Below are 20597 nucleotides of genomic sequence, written 5' to 3' on the forward strand. Positions count from 1 at the left end.
TCCATGGTATGCAAGGCATTTTGGGCTTTCAATTGATTCTCTTATTTTCTCCCTCAGCTGCCAGTGGAAGCATTGTGATTGTCCAAACCTTATGTGAGCACAAGTGTCCGGTAAATGTCAAAGACACGGTATGTATTCCATTCGATCAGATACAGTGCCGTTTTCTCATTCAGTTGAAGATATTGTTTGTGTAGTCTTCAACTAAAAAAAAACATCCAGGCCTGAAGTATTATTACTAGAGAGAAGGCTGTTCTGCATAAATGCAGCATGCAGCAATCCCACTGTACTGGTTCTGCTGTGCCTCAAACATGACAAGCAAACTAACATCTCCTGACTGACTGTGTGTGAGGGTGTGCATGCAAGTGTGTGTTTGTGGGGTTGATGGTGTGTTATTGTGGTGTTAACGGTGTGTGTGTTGGGGGTTCGCTGTGTGTGAGAGCCATACATTGTGTATTTGTGTTGTGGTAGCTGGGCTTATGTCTCCAATGGAGACATTTGACATGTCTGTGGTTTCTTTCAGCTCTGTGTTGTTTTTCCTCCTCCTCTTTGGGAGGCGTGATGCCACATCCCTGCTGTACAAGATGTCTTCCTCCCGCCAGCTTCACTGACAAACCCACTCCCAGAACACACACTCACCCTCATATAAAAATGCCTATGTTACTTCCAATTACGTTAATTGCAGCACAGGGGTCGTATAAAGTGCCGTGAGGGCTTTTATTTATGTAGTGTTTTTAGAGTGCTTCTGATTCAGTAATTTACTGCCAGTCTACCATGGGATACATGTTTTAAGAATGTATATCTCAGTAATAACCATACAGCACAGTCCGAGCCTCTGATTCAACTCTGCCGTAGAGAGGCATGCTCTTCCTTTAGTGAGGGTTTGTGTTACATTCGCTGTCTTCATACTTAATTGTTTTAAACGTTTCTCAAATCCTGCATTTCCTCGTACTTTTGCCAAGTCTATAATGTTGAGATAGAGTATTTTTCATCAGCTGGCCGCCTGAGAGAAAATGATACATAAAACAAGATAGGAATTACGATACTCTTTTGTTAACAAATGATTCAATTTGGCACAATCAAAGATGTTAGCTTTTGATGGGGAGGTATTTGAAAAAAGACAGCTGTGCTGCAGTGTAGATATCAACCCTCTCCAATCCAGCTGTGGCTTCTCATCAACTCTCCGTCGTCCTGAAATAGCACTGAACACTGATACACTTCAAGGAACTGGGCGCTGTGGTGGGCCAGGGATGGAGTCACACACCAGTCAGAGTTTTTAAGTGCATCGCTTTCTCACCCCACTCAAACCCTGGTTGACACGTCTTCATTACTGTGAGCTTGTCATCCTGTCTGTATCCTCTGGATGATAAACACAAAAGATAACTATGTTGTGTCTCTGTTAGAGAACTATTGCAGCAATCAAAGTCTCTTTCAGAAACAATCACGAGTAATGGTGGAGTGCTCCACAGTGTGATCTATTCATCAGATAGAAATGGGCTTTGATGCCATCTGAACAGCGGTACTTTAGCTGTGTGTGGGCAGAGCCTGCTGTTCAGAAACAGTCGGGTGCGGGAGGCAGGGAGCTGTGGTATGTATCCTTGTTGAGAGGTTTTGTTAAGTTCACAGAGTATGACCTCACTAGAAGTTGATGGAGACAGTCATCAGCAGTGCACACAATGTCAAGCCAAAGTACCTAATTTGGCTGCATTTCACATTCAGTGGGATGAGCTGTAGCTAATGTACTGTGGACACACATATGCAGACATGCTCTTACTCCATGTTACTGTAGGTCAACACCACTATAGCCGTGGTTCACAGTGAAGGGTGAACCTGGATCCTGGTCTCTCTCACATCTGGAACTAATTCTTGTTCTCTTCTAACAGAAATGGCTGGGGAAAACATGCCAACTTGTTAATACTTGACATACCACATGCCTATATATCTTCTTTAAATACTGTAAATACCACCAAAATGATGTAACAAAGAGAGAATTCTTGTGATTGCCAGTTTTTGAACATTCACAGTCGCGGAGGGGTGAATGTTTACAGTGTGGTTGGCTGTAATCCATGTTCATGTCAACGCACCGATAATACACACAGAGACAGTACTACGTCAATACCATTACAGGATGGTGATGAGGTACTGTAGTCACGCAGGCCTCTCACTTGCAGGAATGAACAGAGTAGAAATAAGGGAAACTATAGCCAGTGGGACACATTATTGCTGTATCAATGTGGCTTTGATAGGACCCTGGGCACTCCTTCATGGTTAACCCTCCCAATCTCTGTGTGTCGGGCCAGACAGCCTTAGCCACAGCTCTCTGTGGTGCACTGTGCTGAGTGCTGAGATTACACATGGTTTAAAAGTCAGATTGTTACATTAGCCTCCTGGGCCCTGGCAGCCAGCCTCTGCTCTGCTGGCCTAACCCACAGATGCCATACTGGGGCTTTATTTAGGCATGAGGATCAGTCCTCGTATTTCTCGTCCCCTTGTTTCCCCCCCCCCAGACTGTGAGGAGTATGAAAACATTCACACTCTGGAAAACATTCACACTGGAAAACATTCACACTGGAAAACATTCACACTCTGCAGCTGCCAGGGCATTGTCTGCCAGAGATGAGGAAAGCAGGACTTTTGTCTTGTTCTGTTTTCAAGACCAAAGTTAGACCTTTCAGCTGGGAAAGACATGAAATAAGGCCCTTAGAAACCCACATAATAGCTTTGCCCTTTTGTGGTGTGTGTTCGTGTACCACTAAGCAAGTCTGACACATTCCCAGTTGACTCTGACACATCTCTGAACCCCATTTAGATTCTTCAAGTGTCAAATGTTGTATTTGTCACACCTACACTCAATGGCTAGTGATGTTTCCTCTTTCCTACCAAGGTTGATCTGTTGTCTCTGACCTACAGATGTAGGATCTTAATTTGAGCCAGTTTGCTACATCGGGAAAATAATCCTGCAGCAACAGGAAATGTGAATTATTATGTGGATTATAATAAATTGGCATTTTTGTAGGGGTTGATACATTTTTTGTAAGAGAAAATCAAGTCAGAAGCCTTTTTAAACCTCAAATAGCCTACAATGGTTATCAAATTAAGATCCTACACCTGTATAGACATAACTAAAACTGTACAGTATGGTCTGAAAAGATTTCCATGTTATTTACCAGAAATCACCCCAGTGAATAAGAATAAGGTCTAGCTGTCCAGAGTGTGGTCTGAACGTCGGATATGTTAAGCAGCTCGGAAGGTCTCATTTTATACACCAGAGAATCATCCAAGGTCATTCTTGGTGAATAAGAGCTGTCACTGTCAGTTTTCTCACACCTGGCTGTCAGAAGCCTCACCACCTTGACAGAGCTGGTAGTCAGCGTCTAGACAAGGTCTTGGCTATGTAAGTATCACCAGAGAAATCACTCAATCTACTATTTACAGTGCCTTGCAAAAGTATTCATCCCCCTTGGCGTTTTTCCTATTTTGTTGTATTACAACCTGTAATCTAAATTGATTTTTATTTGGATTTCATGTAATGAACATACACAAAATAGTCCAAATTGGTGAAGTGAAATGAAAAAAATAACTTGTTTCAAAAAAAGCAAAAAAATTAATACCGGAAAAGTGGTGCGTGCATATGTATTCACCCCCTTTGCTATGAAGCCCCTAAATAAGATCTGGTGCAACCAATTACCTTCAGAAGTCACATAATTAGTTAAATAAAGTCCACCTGTGTGCAATCTAAGTGTCACATGATCTGTCACACGATCTCAGTATATATACACCTGTTTTGAAAGGCCCCAGAGTCTGCAACACCACTAAGCAAGGGGCACCACCAAGCAAGCGGCACCATGAAGACCAAGGAGCTCTCCAAACAGGTCAGGGATAAAGTTGTGGAGAAGTACAGATCAGGGTTGGGTTATAAAAAAATATCAGATACTTTGAACATCCCACGGAGCACCATTAAATCCATTATTAAAAAATTTAAAGAATATGGCACCACAACAAACCTGCCAAGAGAGGGCCGCCCACCAAAACTCACGGACCAGGCAAGGAGGGCATTAATCAGAGAGGCAACAAAGAGACCAAAGATAACCTTGAAGGAGCTGTAAAGCTCCACAGCGGAGATTGGAGTATCTGTCCATAGGACCACTTTAAGCCGTACACTCCACAGAGCTGGGCTTCACGGAAGAGTGGCCAGAAAAAAGCCATTGCTTAAAGAAAAAAATAAGCAAACACATTTTGTGTTTGCCAAAAGGCATGTGGGAGACTCCCCAAACATATGGAAGAAGGTACTCTGGTCAGATGAGACTAGAATTGAGCTTTTTGGCCATCAAGGAAAACGCTATGTCTGGCGCAAACCCAACACCTCTCATCACCCCGAGAACACCATCCCCCCAGTGAAGCATGGTGGTGGCAGCATCATGCTGTGGGGATGTTTTTAATTGGCAGGAACTGGGAAACTGGTCAGAATTGAAGGAATGATGGGTGGCGCTAAATACAGGGAAATTCTTGAGGGAAACCTGTTTCAGTCTTCCAGAGATTTGAGACTGGGACGGAGTGTCACGAGTGTCAGTGTAATGTGGTGGGTCGAAGTCAGGCGCAGGACACAGAACTCGAAGAAACGTACTTTACTGAGAAATGAGTAAAGAATTCAATACAGAAATCTCTCCACACAGGGAGGAACTAACCCGCTCACAAACGACACAAGAAACGAAAACAACCATGCACAAAACACATTGGGAGCCACTGGGTTAAATAGGGAAGGCGTGATTACAATAATGGGCAACAGGTGTGTGACAATAGACAACAGGTGCAACATAGAAAATAGATCGGCAGCAGCTATTATTCCGGTGATGACGAACGCCGAAGCCTGCCCGAGGACGCGGTGCGGGGCGAGTTGGATGAGTACGGTGGAAATCCCTCAACATGGAGGGATCGAGGATGTCCCTCCTAGGGACCCAGCACCGCTCCTCCGGACCGTACCCCTCCCACTCCACGAGATACTGCAGGCCTCCCACCCGACGCCTTGAATCTAAGATGGAACGGACCGAGTACGCCGGTGCCCCCTCGATGTCCAGTGGGGGCGGAGGAACCTCCCCGTATCTCAGACTCCTGAAGTGGACCAGCTACCACCGGCCTGAGGAGAGACACATGGAACGAGGGGTTAATACGATACTCAGGAGGAAGCTGTAACCTATAACATACCTTGTTCAATCTCCTCAGGACTTTGAATGGCCCCACAAACCGCCGACCCAGTTTCCGGAAGGGCAGGCGAAGAGGCAGGTTTCGGGTCGAGAGCCAGACCCGGTCCCCCGGTGCATACACCGGAGCCTCACTGCGGTGGCGGTCACATGGGCATCGTTCCAGGTCTCCTGCGAGCGCCGAAACCATTCATCCACCGCAGGTGCCTCGATCTGGCTCTGATGCCAAGGTGCCAGAACCGGCTGATAACCTAAAACACACTGGAATGGAGTAAGGTTAGTGGAGGAGTGGTGGAGTGAGTTTTGGGCCATCTCTGCTCAGGGGAGGAAAACCGACCACTCCCCCCGCCGGTCCTGGCAATACAACCCTCAGAAACCTACCCACCTCCTGGTTGACTCTCTCCACCTGCCCGTTACTTTTGGTGTGAAACCCTGAGGTCAGGCTGACCGAGACTCCCAGACGTTCCATGAACGCCCTCCAAACCCTCGAGGTGAACTGGGAACCTCGATCAGACACTATATCCTCAGGTATCCCATAGTGCCGGAAGACGTGTGTAAATAGGGCCTCAGCAGTCTGTAGGGCCATAGGGAGACCGGGCAGAGGAATGAGGCAGCAGGACTTAGAAAACCGATCCACAGCGACCAGGATCGTGGTATTTCCTTGTGAGAGGGGAAGATCCGTCACGAAATCCACCGATAGGTGGGACCACGGTCATTGTGGAACGGGTAGGGGTTGCAATTTCCCTCTGGGCAGGTGTCTAGGAGCCTTACACTGGGCGCACACCGAGCAGGAGGAAACATAAACCCTCACGTCCTTAGCTAAGGTGGGCCACCAGTACTTCCCACTAAGACAATGCACTGTCCGACCGATACCAGGATGACCAGAGGAGGGTGACGTGTGAGCCCAATAGATCAAACGATCGCGGACCTCCAGTGGGACGTACACACGACCCTCTGGACACTGGGGAGGAGTGGGTTTGTTACGCAACGCCTGCTCGATGTCCGCGTCCACCTCCCACACCACCAGTGCCACCAGACACGACGCCGGAAGTATGGAAGTGGGCTCCACGGAACTCTCCTCCATGTCATACAGTCGGGACAGAGCATCTGCCTTAGCGTTCTGGGAACCTGGCCTGTACGAAAGGGTGAAACAAAAATGGGTGAGAAACATTGACCACCTAGCCTGGCGAGGGTTTAATCTCTTCACCGCCCTGATGTACTCCAGATTGCGGTGGTCAGTCAAAATGAGAAAAGGGTGGTTATCCCCCTCAAGCCAATGTCTCCACGCTTTCAGGGCTTGGACCACAGCCAACAGCTCCCGGTCCCCCACATCATAGTTGCGCTCCGCCGGACTGAGCTTCTTAGAAAAGAAGGCACAGGGGCGGAGCTGGGGTGGTGTACCCGAGCGCTGGGAAAGTACAGCACCTATCCCAGCCTCCGACGCGTCCACCTCAACTGTGAAAGCCAAGGAGGGATCCGGATGAGCCAGCACTGGAGCCGAGGTAAATAGGTTCTTCAGCTGATTGAACGCCCTGTCCGCCTCAGCTGACCACCGCAGACACACCGGTCCCCCTTTCAGCAACGAGGTAATGGGAGCCGCAACCTGACCAAAGCCCCGGATAAACCTCCGGTAGTAATTGGCAAATCCCAAAAATTGCTGCACCTCCTTCACCGTGGTTGGTTACTCACGGCCGAAATGCGGTCACTCTCCATCTTCACCCCAGACGCGGACATGTGGTACCCTAGGAAGGAGATGGACTCCTGAAAGAACAGGCATTTCACCGCCTTGGCATACAGGTCATGCTTCAACAGTCGTCCAAGTACTTTACGCACCAGGGACACATGCTCGGCCCGTGTAGCGGAGTATATGAGAATGTCATCAATATACACCACTACACCCTGTCCGTGCAGATCCCTAAAAATATAATCGACAAAGGCTTGGAAGACTGATGGAGCATTCATCAACCCGTATGGCATGACGAGGTACTCATAGTGTCCTGAGGTGGTGCTGAAAGCCGTCTTCCACTCATCTCCCTCCCGAATACGCACCAGATTGTACACGCTCCTGAGATCCAATTTCGTGAAGAAGCGCGCCCAGTGCAGTGATTCCGTCATACATGCTATCAGAGGTAAGGGATAGCTGTACTTGACCGTGATCTGATTTAGCCCACGGTAATCAATGCACAGGCGTAAACCACCATCCTTCTTCTTCACGAAAAAGAAACTTGAGGAAACAGGTGAAGTGGAGGGCCGAATGTATCCCTGTCTCAGAGATTCTGAGACATATGTTTCCATAGCCGCCTTCTCCGCCTGTGACAGAGGATACACGTGACTCCGGGGAAGTGCAGCGCCTACCTGGAGATTTATCACACAATCCCCCGGACGATGGGGTGGTAATTTAGACGCCCTCTTTTTACTGAAGGCGAGAGCCAAATCGGTATACTCGGAAGGAATGTGCACTGTGGAGACCTGGTTTGGACTCTCCACCGTAGTAGCCCCCAAGGAAACCCCTACACACCTCCCTGAGCACTGACTGGACCATCCCCTGAGAGCCCTCTGTTGCCAGGAAATAGTGGGATCATGAGTGGTTAACCAGGGAAGTCCCAACACTACAGGATGCGCAGGAGAATCAATCAGATAGAGACTAATCCTCTCCTCATGATCCCCCTGCGTCCTCATTAAGAGTGGTGCGGTAACCTCCCTGATTAGACCTGACCCTAGCGGGCGACTATCTAATGCGTGGACAGGGAAGGGCACATCAACACGAACAGTAGGAATCCCTAAACTATGAGAATATTGACGATCCATAAAATTCCCAGCTGCGCCTTAATCTACTAGCGCCTTATGCTGGGAATGAGGAGAAAACTCCGGAAACACAACCTCTATACACAACTGACCAACAGGGAGCTCTGGGTGAGTCGGGTGCTTACTCACCTGAGATGGTCGACCAGTGCTCTGCTTACTGCCTCGACTCCCTGGGGACCCTCCCCAGCACTGACCCGCAGTTTGTCCTCTGCGGCCACAGTTGGTGCAGGGGACGACCCCTCTCCTGGTCTCCCTAAGCGCAGCACCTCCAAGCTCCATGGGGGTAGAGTCGGAGGTGCTGAGGAATGGAATGAATGGGCCCTGATCAGAACGTCTGCGGGTCTCCAACAGGTTATCCAGCCTGATGGACATCTCCACCAGTTGGTCCAGGTTGAGATTGGTATCCCTGCAGGCCAGTTCCCGCCGAACGTCCTCCCTTAGGCTGCACCGATATTGGTCGATCAGGGCCCTCTCATTCCATCCGGCGCTGGCTGCCAAAGTCCTGAACTCCAGCGCAAAATCCTGGCGCTCCTCCTCTCCTGTCTTAGGTGGAACAGACGCTCACCCGCCGCTCTCCCCTCCGGTGGATGATCGAATACCGCCCGGAAGTGGCGGGTGAAATCCTCGTAGCGGACCGATGTAGCGTCAGTTCCTCCCCACTCGGCGTTGGCCCACTCGAGCGCCTTCCCCGACAGACAGGAGATGAGGGCGGACACGCTCTCGTATCCCGAGGGCGCCAGGTGAATGGTTGCCAGGTAGAGCTCTACCTGGAGAAGGAAACCCTGACACCCGGCTGGTGTACCGTCATATGCCCTCGGGAGCGAGAGCCGAATCCCACTGAGCCCAGGTGGCGAAGGGTTGGACTGTGGTATGGGTGGTAGAGTGGTTGGAGGAGGTGTAGGAAGGCCACCTCTCTCCCAACGGTCCATAGTATTCATCACCCTCTCCATGGTGGTGCCGAGAGCCTGAATGATACTCTCCCATCGTTGAAGTCGTTCCTCCATCGATTCGGACTGACTGGCTGTACCTGCTGACTCCATGAGGTGCGCGTGGTTCTGTCACGAGTGTCAGTGTAATGCGGTGGGTCGAAGTCAGGCGCAGGACACAGAACTCGAAGAAACGTACTTTACTGAGAAATGAGTAAAGAATTCAATACAGAAATCTCTCCACACAGGGAGGAACTAACCCGCTCACAAACAACACAAGAAACGAAAACAACCACGCACAAAACACATTGGGAGCCACTGGGTTAAATAGGGAAGGCGTGATTACAATAATGGGCAACAGGTGTGTGACAATAGACAACAGGTGCAACATAGAAACATAGAACATAGATCGGCAGCAGCTAGTATTCCGGTGACGACGAACGACGAAGCCTGCCCGAGCAAGGAGGAGGGGCAGCCTCGGCCAAATCCGTGACACGGAGGTTCACCTTCCAGCAGGACAATGACCCTAAGCATACTGCTAAAGCAACACTTGAGTGATTTAAGGGGAAACATTTTAAATGTCTTGGAATGGCCTAGTAAAAGCCCAGACCTCAATCCAATTGAGAATCTGTGGTATGACTTAAAGATTGCTGTACAACAGCGGAACCCATCCAACTTGAAGGAGCTGGAGCAGTTTTGCCTTGAAGAATGGGCAAAAATCCCAGTGGCTAGATGTGCCAAGATTATAGAGACATACCCCAAGAGACTTGCAGCTGTAATTGCTACAAAAGGAGGCTCTACAAAGTATTGACTTTGAGGGGGTGAATAGTTATGCACGCTCAAGTTCTGTTTTTTTTGTCTTATTTCTTATTTGTTTCACAATAAAAAAGATTTTGCATCTTCAAAGTGGTAGGCATGTTGTGTAAATCAAATGATACAAACCCCCCAAAAATCAATTTTAATTCCAGGTTGTAAGGCAACAAAATAGGAAAAATGCCAAGGGGGGTGAATACTTTCGCAAGCCACTGTATGGTATGTGACTTGTCTGTCTGGGGAAAGTATATGTTGCCAATGGTGAAATTATTTTTTAACTGGCTCCTGGTTTTAATCTATGGTAGATGTTAGAAGTAATTAAGTTACTTTGAAGTTTAGTTTGAAGGTACAGATGTAGGAAATGTAACATTTGTAGTGAATTGCAGGTTTAAAAAGGCTTCTAAAGTTTGTAATTTCCACTTTGAATTTTCCCTTATGAAAAATGTATACATCGCTACAAAAATGTCCATTAATTATAATCCACATAATAATTAATATTTCCTTTTGCTGCAGGATTATTTCCCTGCTGTAGGAGACTGGCTCAAACTAAGATCCTACATCTGTATGAAGTTTAGTGTCAGCCAACAGTATTTCAGTATATGGTTGGTCCAGTAAGTGTTTTCAGAGAGCTTTCAGGGATAATATGTGATTTTTTGACATTTTCCATCTACCAGTGAGACAGAAAGTGTGTAAATCCTCCTGATTGTGTTAAGAGTCAACGCCCAGTGCAGTGTGTAATGTCCTGTGAAGCAGAGACTGCCTGAAATTGGGCTACAGACTGGGCTTGTAGATATTGCCTGCCTCTGCTTTTGATGAGGTGTCAGTTTCCTAAACCTTATTATTAAGGCAAGCCAAACCCTGGGGAAAAGGATAGAAGGAAAGGAATGTAGAAAATATGTGGAACATATGTGGCTGGCTGGCTGTGTTGTGTACATTATTTGATAGGGAGGACTCTGTGCATGGGACGGAGAACGCTGTGTGTGTGGAGGGGTATACGAAGGGGTCTGTGTGTGTGTGTGTGTGTGTGTGTGTGTGTGTGTGTGTGTGTGTGTGTGTGTGTGTGTGTGTGTGTGTGTGTGTGTGTGTGTGTGTGTGTGTGTGAGAGAGAGAGAGAGAGAGAGAGAGTACATTTTCTTTCTGAGCTGTGGGGGAGAATGGCTAACTCGGCGTGCCAAAATAATATAATAGAAGGCCTTTGCTTTCATTTGTTTGAGTGGAGGTTGGAGCTATAAAGTCGTGCTTTTATTTTAGCAGGATGCTGAAGGATGTAGCCCAGCCTGTTACCGCTCATCAAAGCTCCAATTGTCGTTTTTGGAATTGCATTGTGGTCATAGACTACATGAGCGAAACAGCTTGTTTTTCTCTGTACTATGTGTCTGGTATGTTTTCATTGCAGCATACCAAACAATGCTTCTAGTGTACAGCAGCTGAATGTACTGTAGAGCTTACATTCCAATCACTTCTACCACTTCTTCCTTTCCGAGAAACAAGGTTGTGGATCCTTTAACAGTACATTATGTGAACTTCAGAATGACAGTTCAGTACAGTATGTGAACTTCTGTGTTCACGTACTATGATGAAGGCATCTGAACAGACCGTCTACAGTATACTGTTACTTTTACTGATGTGTGGGTCCTGTAGGATGGCCTCAGCCCCCTGCTGCTGTCTGCCAGACACGCCCATGCGGAGGTGTGCAGCAGCCTCCTGGACTGGGAAGCCGACGTCAACGCGTGTGATAAGAACGGCAGGTAAAGAAGGACTCATCTGTCAGATCACACGTCTTCCACTTCATAACTTCATCTCATCATTACAGGGTTGTCTACAAGTACATTACATTAAAATACCATGAGGGTGGTGGTGATGATGGTGAGGAGGAGGAGAAGAGGAGGAGGATGATGTTAATGATGAGTATTGTGATACTATTTCTGACTGTGTGATACAGGACAGCGGTGATGCTGGCCAGTGAGAGCAGCAGTGTGTCTGTAGTGGAGGTTCTGGTCCAGAGAGGAGCTGACCTCCAGGCTGTGGACTTTTTGGGTCATGACGTCCTGCACTATGCCAAAATGTCTGGCAGCAGTGAAGTCAGGGCCGTCCTCACTGCGGCGCTGCACAAGACCCACTCAGACACAGGTGAGATAAGAACTGTCTTTAGTACTGATCGAGCCTAGTATGAGGCAGATGACCAGAGACTCTAGCAGACTCCTTCAGGCTTGATTTCCCTTCAAATCTATTTGAGGTGTGTGGAAGTTATGACATTCAAGCACAGTGTTTCCCAACTCATCTGTCAGAACACACAGAGTCACTGCTCTAGCAAACTCCTTCAGGCTTAATTCATTTGAGGTGTCTGGAAGTTATAAAGTTCAAGCTTTCGGATGTATGTTAATAGCTGTTGGTTGTAACATGAAGCATTGTGTAAAGTTATAGACAGAAAGATGTTTTGACTAGATGAACTTTTGGCTTTTCTTTCCTTTTCTCCATAATCTACCCAGATAAATCATTGATGTCTTTGTGGTCAAGCTTTGAAATGCAACCTTTCAGTTTGCCTGTTATGCAGAATTTACCCCAACACTGCCATCTTCAGGCTGTGTCTCAAATGTTATTTTTTCCCCTCTCCTCATTCAGACACCCCGAAGTCCCCAAAGTCCCCCAAAACTCCTCAGGTAAGTTACCAGTACTTCAGCTTGTGCAATCTTTCTATCTTCTTCCAAACTTCACAACTGCAACCAGTTTTCCTGCTCATTGACCCTACACACATTAACTTGATATAAACAAGTCTAATCCGAATAAATAAAACACATTAGACAGTCAAAAACAACCTCTTGCCACAGTATCATCATTGAACAACCTAATCTAAACTTGAATGAGATGATAGCTTTCTGTTTAAACCTTATGTTTCTTTTACATAATGAAAATCGGTTTGAAATGCACCTCAAGCAGCATGTATGAGCATGAATCTAACACCTTAGCTAAACAGATCAATCTTCAAGCCCTTGCTACTCCTGGATAAATACCTTCTTTTTGATCACAAGTTCTCCAAATGTTTGATTCTTCTTGTTCACTAACTAACCTAATTAAAAACTGCGGGATCGTTCTTCTGTTTTTTTCTTCTTTCTTCCCACTCCTTCACTCACACCTCAGCATGATCAAGTGGCTAGGTTAGGTGGCGATCGAAGCACAACTCCCAAAAAACGAAAAGCACCTCCACCTCCCATAAGCCCTGTGCAGGTAAAGGCATGTCTCTGTCTGTCAGTCTGCCTGCCTGTCAGTCTGCCTGCCTGCCTCCTTGTCAGTCTGCCTGCCGGCCTGCCTGTCAGTCTGCCTGTCTGTTTTCGGTCTGTTTTCGGTCTGTTCGTTTCACATATGGGTGGTTATCTATGTATCTGCTTCCCTTTTGATTGATCCTTAGCCCTGTTTGTGTCAGGTAACACTTCACTTTTACTTTCAGTCTGAATGAAGTTCTTAAACGTTATAATATGTATTTACCTTGTCTGTATCTGTTTGAATTCGCAGTAGTAATTACTGTGTCTATACAGCAGAACACTAAGAAATGTAATTCATGTTTTATGTTTCCAAACTTTCTAGATGCCTAGTCCTTACTTTCATCCATACATGACCCCAATTGAAACATTATAATATGCGTTTACCTTGTCTGTATCTGTGTGAAAACCCAGTGTTGTCCTTAAATGTTTTGGACCCACCCTGCTGTCTACTGCTTTTATTCAAGGGCTCTTTGTATTCAGTGCATTAGGGTTGCTATTCTGTCTGTCTCAGTGTAATTGTATGTATTGACAACTATTACTGAAGTACTGTAACTGAAGTGTCCAGTGCCGAACGCAGGAGTAAACACTGAGAAATGTAATTCATGTTTTATGTTTCCAAACTTTCTAGATGTCTAGCCCCAACTCTCCCGCGTACATGACCCCAAATGAAACTCCAGTCTCCAGTAAAAGTTTTGGATCTAAAGTATTTAATTATAAGGTACACTTACACTCAAGCATTTTTTAGAAGTCATTACAGGGCTCTCATTTAAAAGAACAGCTCTTTTCTCTAAAGTATTATCTTGGTTGTTGCCCATCATGGTTTTTGCTGTGTCGATATTTTTATTTATGTTGGTTTCTCCTCTCTCTCTCTCTCTCTCTCTCTCTCTCTCTCTCTCTCTCTCTCTCTCTCTCTGTCTCTGTCTCTGTCTCTGTCTCTGTCTCTCTGTCTCTCTGTCCCTCTGTCTCTGTCTCTCTCTCTCTCTCCGTCTCTGTCTCTGTCTCAGGAGGAGGAGTTGCGGAGCGTGTCTCTGAGGGAGGAGGTGGAGAAGCTACAGGGGGAGAAGTGCATGCTGCTGGAGACCATTGAGGATCTGAAGCAGATTGTGGACCAGACTGTGACTATGAGCCAGACTGAGACGGAACCGGGGCCGGAGCCCAAGGCGAGTTCCAGCTACAGTGCAGGCCTGGCCTTTAATATCACTTGCCTGCGCTGCTTTGATCCCAGTCCACTAGCATTCTCTGTCCTGTTTCTATCTCTCTCTGGAACCCATTTATACAGCTGCTGTGCTGTGTTTTTAGCGGCCGGGGCTGTGTTCAGGTAGAGGGTCCTGTCTGCTCCAGGGCACTGTCCTGCTGTAGCTCAAAAACCCACATAGTCACCCACACAGTCTGAACTGTTGACTAATATTACTACATGTACTAATGGAAGGTTATGGAAGTCTCATGTATGGGCGGCAGGTAGCTTAGTGGTTAAGAGCATTGTGCCAGTAACCGAAAGGTCGCTGGTTCTAATCCCCGAGCCCACTAGGTGAAACATCTGTCGATGTGCCCTTGAGCAAGGCACTTAACTCTAATTGCTCCTGTAAGTCGCTCTGGATAAGAGCGTCTGCTAAATGACCAATTATTATTATTATTATCATGAAATGCCCCAAGAACTTAACATATTCCCTGGTATCCAAACAATTGCATGTTAACTGTAGAAGTGTGTTGATACAGGCAGAGGACTGTGGGAAGGTAGACTCAGCTCTGGTAGTGGCCCTACAAGCAAAGATTACAGCTCTGTCTCTGGAGAACCAGCAGTTAGCCCACATACTCAAGGTAAGCTGTCAAATGAAACACTCGTCATTCCAAAAGCATGGATATCCCATTATAGTGATACTAGGCCTTTTATCTTCCTTTTTATAACTGTCAAGAGTAATACCAGTGTTTTGTTTACTATAATTAGTCACTCTACATAAGAAATATCCATTAAGATCCTAATAATCGACCAAACCTTGTTTCTTATTTTTCTCGATTTCATCTCTCTGTAGAAGCGTCCGTCTCCCCAGGGAGGTGAGGTTGGCCAGGAGGACTCGTCCCGTCCGGACAGTATGAACTCTAATGCCTCCTACCACACCACCCACGAGTCCCCCAGCGAGGCCCTGCTCCAGCCTCAGGGGACCGAGGAGGACATGTCTGAAGGGTCCGCCCTGGAGCTCAGCAGCACCTCCCTGAGACCAGAGGAGGAAGAGAGTGAGGAGGAGGGGAAGGAGCGAGGCGAGGAGCAGATCAGGCTGCTGAGGGAGACCCTAGGGATCGTCCAGTGTAAACTACAGGAGACGCAGAAGGAGAACCGCATGGTCCATGCCAGGATCAACCCTGAGCAGGGGGAGGAGACAGGAAGGGAGGGGGAGGTGCTGCTTGAGAGTCTAGCAGAGCTCCAGGCCAAGCTGACAGAGACACAGGAGAAACACCAGCAGGCCAGAGAGGAGGTGCTGGGCCTTAGGGCACAGATTGAAAGAGGAGGTGGTGGAGGAAGTGAATTGGCAGAGCAGGAGCTCCAGAGACTGAGAAGCTCTCTGGAGCAGGAAGTGAAAGAGCTGAGGTCCCAGCTGGCCCAGTCAGGGCAGCAGAGGGAGAGGGATGTATGCCGGATCAGGGAGCTGGAGGCTAGGCTGAAGGCAGTAGACGACAGCTCTGATCATGATAAGAGCTTGCTGGTGGACCAGTACAAGGAGGCACAGGAGGAGATCAGGATGCTGCATGAGGCCCTGAGGGGGACGGTCCCTGTGGAGGCTGCAGCTAATGACTTTGAGGAGATGAAGGACGAGCTGGGGAGTGTGATCGATGGGCTGCAGCGCCGCCTGCTGGAGCTCTCCAAGTCCTACAGCGAGGCCAAGAGTGAACTGATCTCCACCAGGAACCAGCTGGATGAGACCCAGGCTGTCAAGTCTAAGCCTGGCAGCCCTGTAGCCTCCCCAGTCAAAGAGCAGGACATGCTGAGGAGCAGAGTGGAGGAGCTGCAGGCATCGCTAGCCGACACACAGAGCAAGTACTCCGCCTCTCTGGAGGAGATCGCCCTCCTGAAGCAGGAGGCTGATGCTCAGGCCCAGGGGTCAGTGGCGTTAGCTGACCACACACAGGTGGTGTCCTCTCTGGGCAGCGCCATCAAGGACCTGGAGGGCCAGGCAGACGCTCTGAGACAACAGCTGTCCCAGAGGGCCCTGCAGGTGGACGCCCTACAGAACAGACTGACCGTGGAGAAGGACCACACACCGGACGACTCTATATCACGGCTGGAGCACGAGCAGATGAGAGGGGGCCTGGAGACAGAGGTGAGCCACCTGACGCAGCTCCTCCAGGGGGCCCTGAGGAAGCAGGATGAGGTGGCTCTGGAGGCGGCTGCAGCGTGGCAGGAGCTGAAGGAGGGGAGGAGCGAGAGGGAGGCCCTGCAGGAGCTGGCCATCAGCAGGGAGAAGGAGAACCACACTCTGAGCACCAAGCTCAGAGAAGCCCAGGATGCCATAGGTCAGCTGAAGAAGCTGGTGGAGGAACATGTCAGCTCAGAGAGAGAGAAGAATAAGAAGGTTTGTAAGTTACAGCTTTCTGTTTGTAAAGTGTTTAGTACAATGTTCACCGGTCATGATGTATCAAATTTCCCTGGTTTGGCAAAGGCAATACTTTGAGTTTAGAGAGCTATCCCTCTATTCTGCTTCCTCATTACATTTTGTTTTGTCTTTGGCCATGATAGACAATCAGTTTGGTCTAAACCCTTGTATTGATCACCCGTGTTGTTTGTGTCTCAGATTGATGACCTGTCGAGAGAGGTGGGGAAGTTAAAGGATGCCTTAAATAGCCTATCCCAGCTGTCCTACAGTGCAGGCTCAGCTAAGAGACAGCAGACCCTGCAGCAGCAGCAGTTGGACAGCCTACAGCAGCAAGTCAAGCAGCTGCAGTACCAACTAGGGGTGAGTCGTGAGTCATACACTTTCAAACTATAGCTAATATGACTCATTCAACCATGAATCAGTATACTACATTCGTCCTCACTCTGATAGCGTCAGAGAAGAGAGGATACACTGTTTACACGAATCCCTTCGACTAAGGACTTTCCTGGAACAACTGCCAGATAGTTGGAAGCTGAATTGCGGTGAATGATGTGCTGAAATGTTGAAATGAAGATCTCTGTACTGTCATGATTAGCCAACGACTTTAGTTTTGGGTTCCACCGTGTTAGAGCCAAGACATCTAATGTACTGATCCAGGGCATCCTCCTCTGGTCTAGGACATAATGAGACGTGGGCTGGGAGGCCAAACGGGATCCTGTATCCCACCATCTGCTGCTGCTTGTCACAGGCTGCACACGGCTTCTTATGCCTCGATCACATGGACAGCGTTATTGCATTTTGGTACACCAAAAGTACATGAATTTCCAATGGAACGCTGCGTTTGCCTTGCAGCATTGCGTTGCAGAGGCAGTTGCAGTGCGTTCTGTGTGGTGCATACATTGGATTTATTGAACGTATGCGTCAAACTGTATGCGTAGACGGCTTGACAGAAATGGTAGCAGAAGGTGAATGTTTAACTTTTGTTGCGCACATATCCAGATGATGCTGCATATTATTTTTCGCATTAACACTGTCGGTGTGATCAAGGCGTTAGTCATTGACCACCCTGTTCCTTTAGATGTACTGTCTAAATCAGATGGCTATGAGGAAGGACATTTACATGTAGATGCTGATCTTTGAAGGACGTCTACTGTAGTTTATGTTATTGGTTTCTGTCACTGCTGGGCGTTTGCCTAACTATGCAGTCTTTGGTTTATTACTTATCTTTAATAATTCTGAGCAGTTTCACCATGGTTTTATAGCTGATGTATGATATTCCACTAGCTAATTGGTTGATAACACACTAAGCTGTTTCTGCATCTCTTTACTATAGGAGTCAAAGAGGCAGCACCATGAGATAGTGTCCGTCTACAGGATGCACCTCCTATACGCCGTCCAGGTACGTTTTTATGCATACTGTGTACTCTGTATGTGATTTCATATTAAATGGTGCAGGTGTGGTTTTAATGTTATGACGTCATGGCTTCATTCCTCACAGGGTCAGATGGATGAGGATGTTCAGAAAGCCTTGAAGCAGATTCTGAGGATGTGCAAGATGCCAACAGAAGCCAAATGAAGTGTCTGAGATGGAGCAGCCTATCTATCTACTGCCAGTGCTGGAGAGGAGACACAAGGAAACGACATCCTTACACGCTGGTCTCCTAACCTACATGACCTATCACACGTGTGCCGCATCCGTCCATCAAACACACACTTCCATCAAAGATAATGATTCTTTATCTGCCTACAAATGATTTCAGAGGGGAGCTAGAATATGAAGACTCCTTGTCAGTAGATTTGAATGGCATCCTATCTTTGATCTAGCAGTGTTAGTTTTGTATTGTTGTCAATTAGTTTAATTATAGCACTGGTTTTCATGACATAATGATATAATCCAATTTTTGGGACCTCTGCATGCAATTTTTCCTAAATCAACCACATGCAAAATGCTTTTTTAGACACAATATTTGCCTAATAGCACAAACCTTTATAAAAATGAATAGTTTCAAATGTATGCAAGATGTTTCTAGATACATTTATGAAATGAAAACAAAGAAGTTTGATAGTTGTATTTTTTAACAACCCTATTTGGGGGGTTTGTATGAATTCAATATTGTGTGTGATAACCTAGGCCCTTTTTAGTGTCTGCAATCTGTGAATGCCAATTTTACCCAATTGGGGTATTTTGTCCTCATTTACACCATATTCCCTTGGAGGTTTTTTAAATCAATATGACTTTATGAACAGATTCAACCTTTTGAATAATGAAATCCCCATTGATTCAACAGTGATATTTATTTAGCAATAATCCAGTACTTGAAGGGTGAATTGGTATCAGATCTCTGGGGAGTGTCTCTCTGAGGACATAAAATACCCATGTGACTAATGCACTTTCCTAATGCTGTACTCCCGTTCAAACTCTATGGCCTCAGCAGATTGCCTGTCCCATCCGGGACATCTTAGTTTTTGTGTCCCATGTGCCTGCTCTTTCTGTGTTGAAGCCTGACAGACTTGTCTTGATTCTTGATCTTCTTCCCACGTTTTGTAATATCATTATAGTGTAAGAGCTGTAGCAGGTAGTAATATTTTGTATTTTTTTGAGGGGGGGGGTGAAACAACCAACTATTTCAGTGTATCTTGGTATGACAGCATGTGAGTCTCTTGGACTGTTGAGCAAGTTGCTCAGCCTCATTCAATCCTCTTCATCCACATACTGTACATGAGCAGTGCAGTAGGAATAGTATAGTGAAATGTTAGCACCATAAAACGTGAAGTTCATTACTCATAAGTAGGGCTATAATCTCTCGTGGACAGATGCACGTAACATAATGATAGTAGCATCTGTCGACAGACAGGAATGCAACGGCTAACGAGGAACTTTGTTATGGTACCGCAGATTTTTCGTCATTTGGACAAATCACAATTTCGCAGGCGCTCGCATTTTTTGAATTTTCGGGAGGGGACATTCGTCCCATTGACTTGCCCGACACTAGCTGATCTTTCCGTTTAAAGGGGTGGAGACTTCGCTAGTCTTGTTCAAGAGGCCAGGATTCCGGTCTAGAAGCACGATTTCGACTGCACCTACAGTCTTTCTTCGGTACTGCAGCTTAACTGATGCCTGGCCCAGAAAGACAATTCACATAGACGATACCATAGAGAAATCAGATTTGAAAATTCCAAATAAGACACTTAAGTCATTACCTTTGTGCACACACATCCATTGAATTATTTAAATAATTGTCACTGAGGCAGATTTTTTTGATTTCTTCTTTTTTATTCATAGCCGAACATATTAACATTTTCTATTCAAATCAAATCAAATCAAATCAAATTTTATTGGTCACATGCGCCGAATACAACAGGTGCAGACATTACAGTGAAATGCTTACTTACAGCCCTTAACCAACAGTGCATTTATTTTAAACAAAAAAGTAAGAATAAAACAACAACAAAAAAGTGTTGAGAAAAAAAGAGCAGAAGTAAAAATAAAGTGACAGTAGGGAGGCTATATATACAATAGAATAAAGTGACAGTAGGGAGGCTATATATACAGGGGGGTACCGTTGCATAGTCAATGTGCGGGGGCACCGGCTAGTTGAGGTAGTTGAGGTAATATGTACATGTGGGTAGAGTTAAAGTGACTATGCATAAATACTTAACAGAGTAGCAGCAGCGTAAAAGTATGGGGGGGGGGGGCAGTGCAAATAGTCCGGGTAGCCATGATTAGCTGTTCAGGAGTCTTATGGCTTGGGGGTAGAAGCTGTTGAGAAGTCTTTTGGACCTAGACTTGGCACTCCGGTACCGCTTGCCGTGCGGTAGCAGAGAGAACAGTCTATGACTAGGGTGACTGGAGTCTTTGACAATTTTGAGGGCCTTCCTCTGACACCGCCTGGTATAGAGGTCCTGGATGGCAGGGAGCTTTGCCCCTGTGATGTACTGGGCCGTACGCACTACCCTCTGTAGTGCCTTGCGGTCAGAGGCCAAGCAGTTGCCATACCAGGCGGTGATGCA

The 20597-nt window shown here is 46.9% G+C and overlaps 1 protein-coding gene across 2 annotated transcripts in view; it reads left to right on the top strand.

The window, feature by feature from the left end:
* Nucleotides 1-19963, top strand: part of LOC121582210 (ankycorbin) — a 64028-nt gene extending 44065 nt beyond the window's left edge. The window contains exons 7-18 of one of the 2 annotated variants that reach the window (XM_041897864.1): nucleotides 58-128; nucleotides 11381-11487; nucleotides 11682-11869; nucleotides 12362-12399; nucleotides 12878-12964; nucleotides 13628-13717; nucleotides 14004-14159; nucleotides 14716-14817; nucleotides 15030-16565; nucleotides 16785-16946; nucleotides 17920-17985; nucleotides 18085-19963. In XM_041897864.1, coding sequence (XP_041753798.1) covers nucleotides 58-128; nucleotides 11381-11487; nucleotides 11682-11869; nucleotides 12362-12399; nucleotides 12878-12964; nucleotides 13628-13717; nucleotides 14004-14159; nucleotides 14716-14817; nucleotides 15030-16565; nucleotides 16785-16946; nucleotides 17920-17985; nucleotides 18085-18162 — 2681 coding nt within the window. In that variant the 3' untranslated portion in view covers nucleotides 18163-19963. The remainder of the gene's footprint in view (nucleotides 1-57; nucleotides 129-11380; nucleotides 11488-11681; nucleotides 11870-12361; nucleotides 12400-12877; nucleotides 12965-13627; nucleotides 13718-14003; nucleotides 14160-14715; nucleotides 14818-15029; nucleotides 16566-16784; nucleotides 16947-17919; nucleotides 17986-18084) is intronic. The other variant, XM_041897865.1, reaches the window with a different exon arrangement.
* Nucleotides 19964-20597: the final 634 nt, after the last annotated feature.

Source organism: Coregonus clupeaformis, chromosome 15 (genome assembly GCF_020615455.1).
Source record: "Coregonus clupeaformis isolate EN_2021a chromosome 15, ASM2061545v1, whole genome shotgun sequence".
Lineage (NCBI taxonomy): Eukaryota > Metazoa > Chordata > Actinopteri > Salmoniformes > Salmonidae > Coregonus > Coregonus clupeaformis.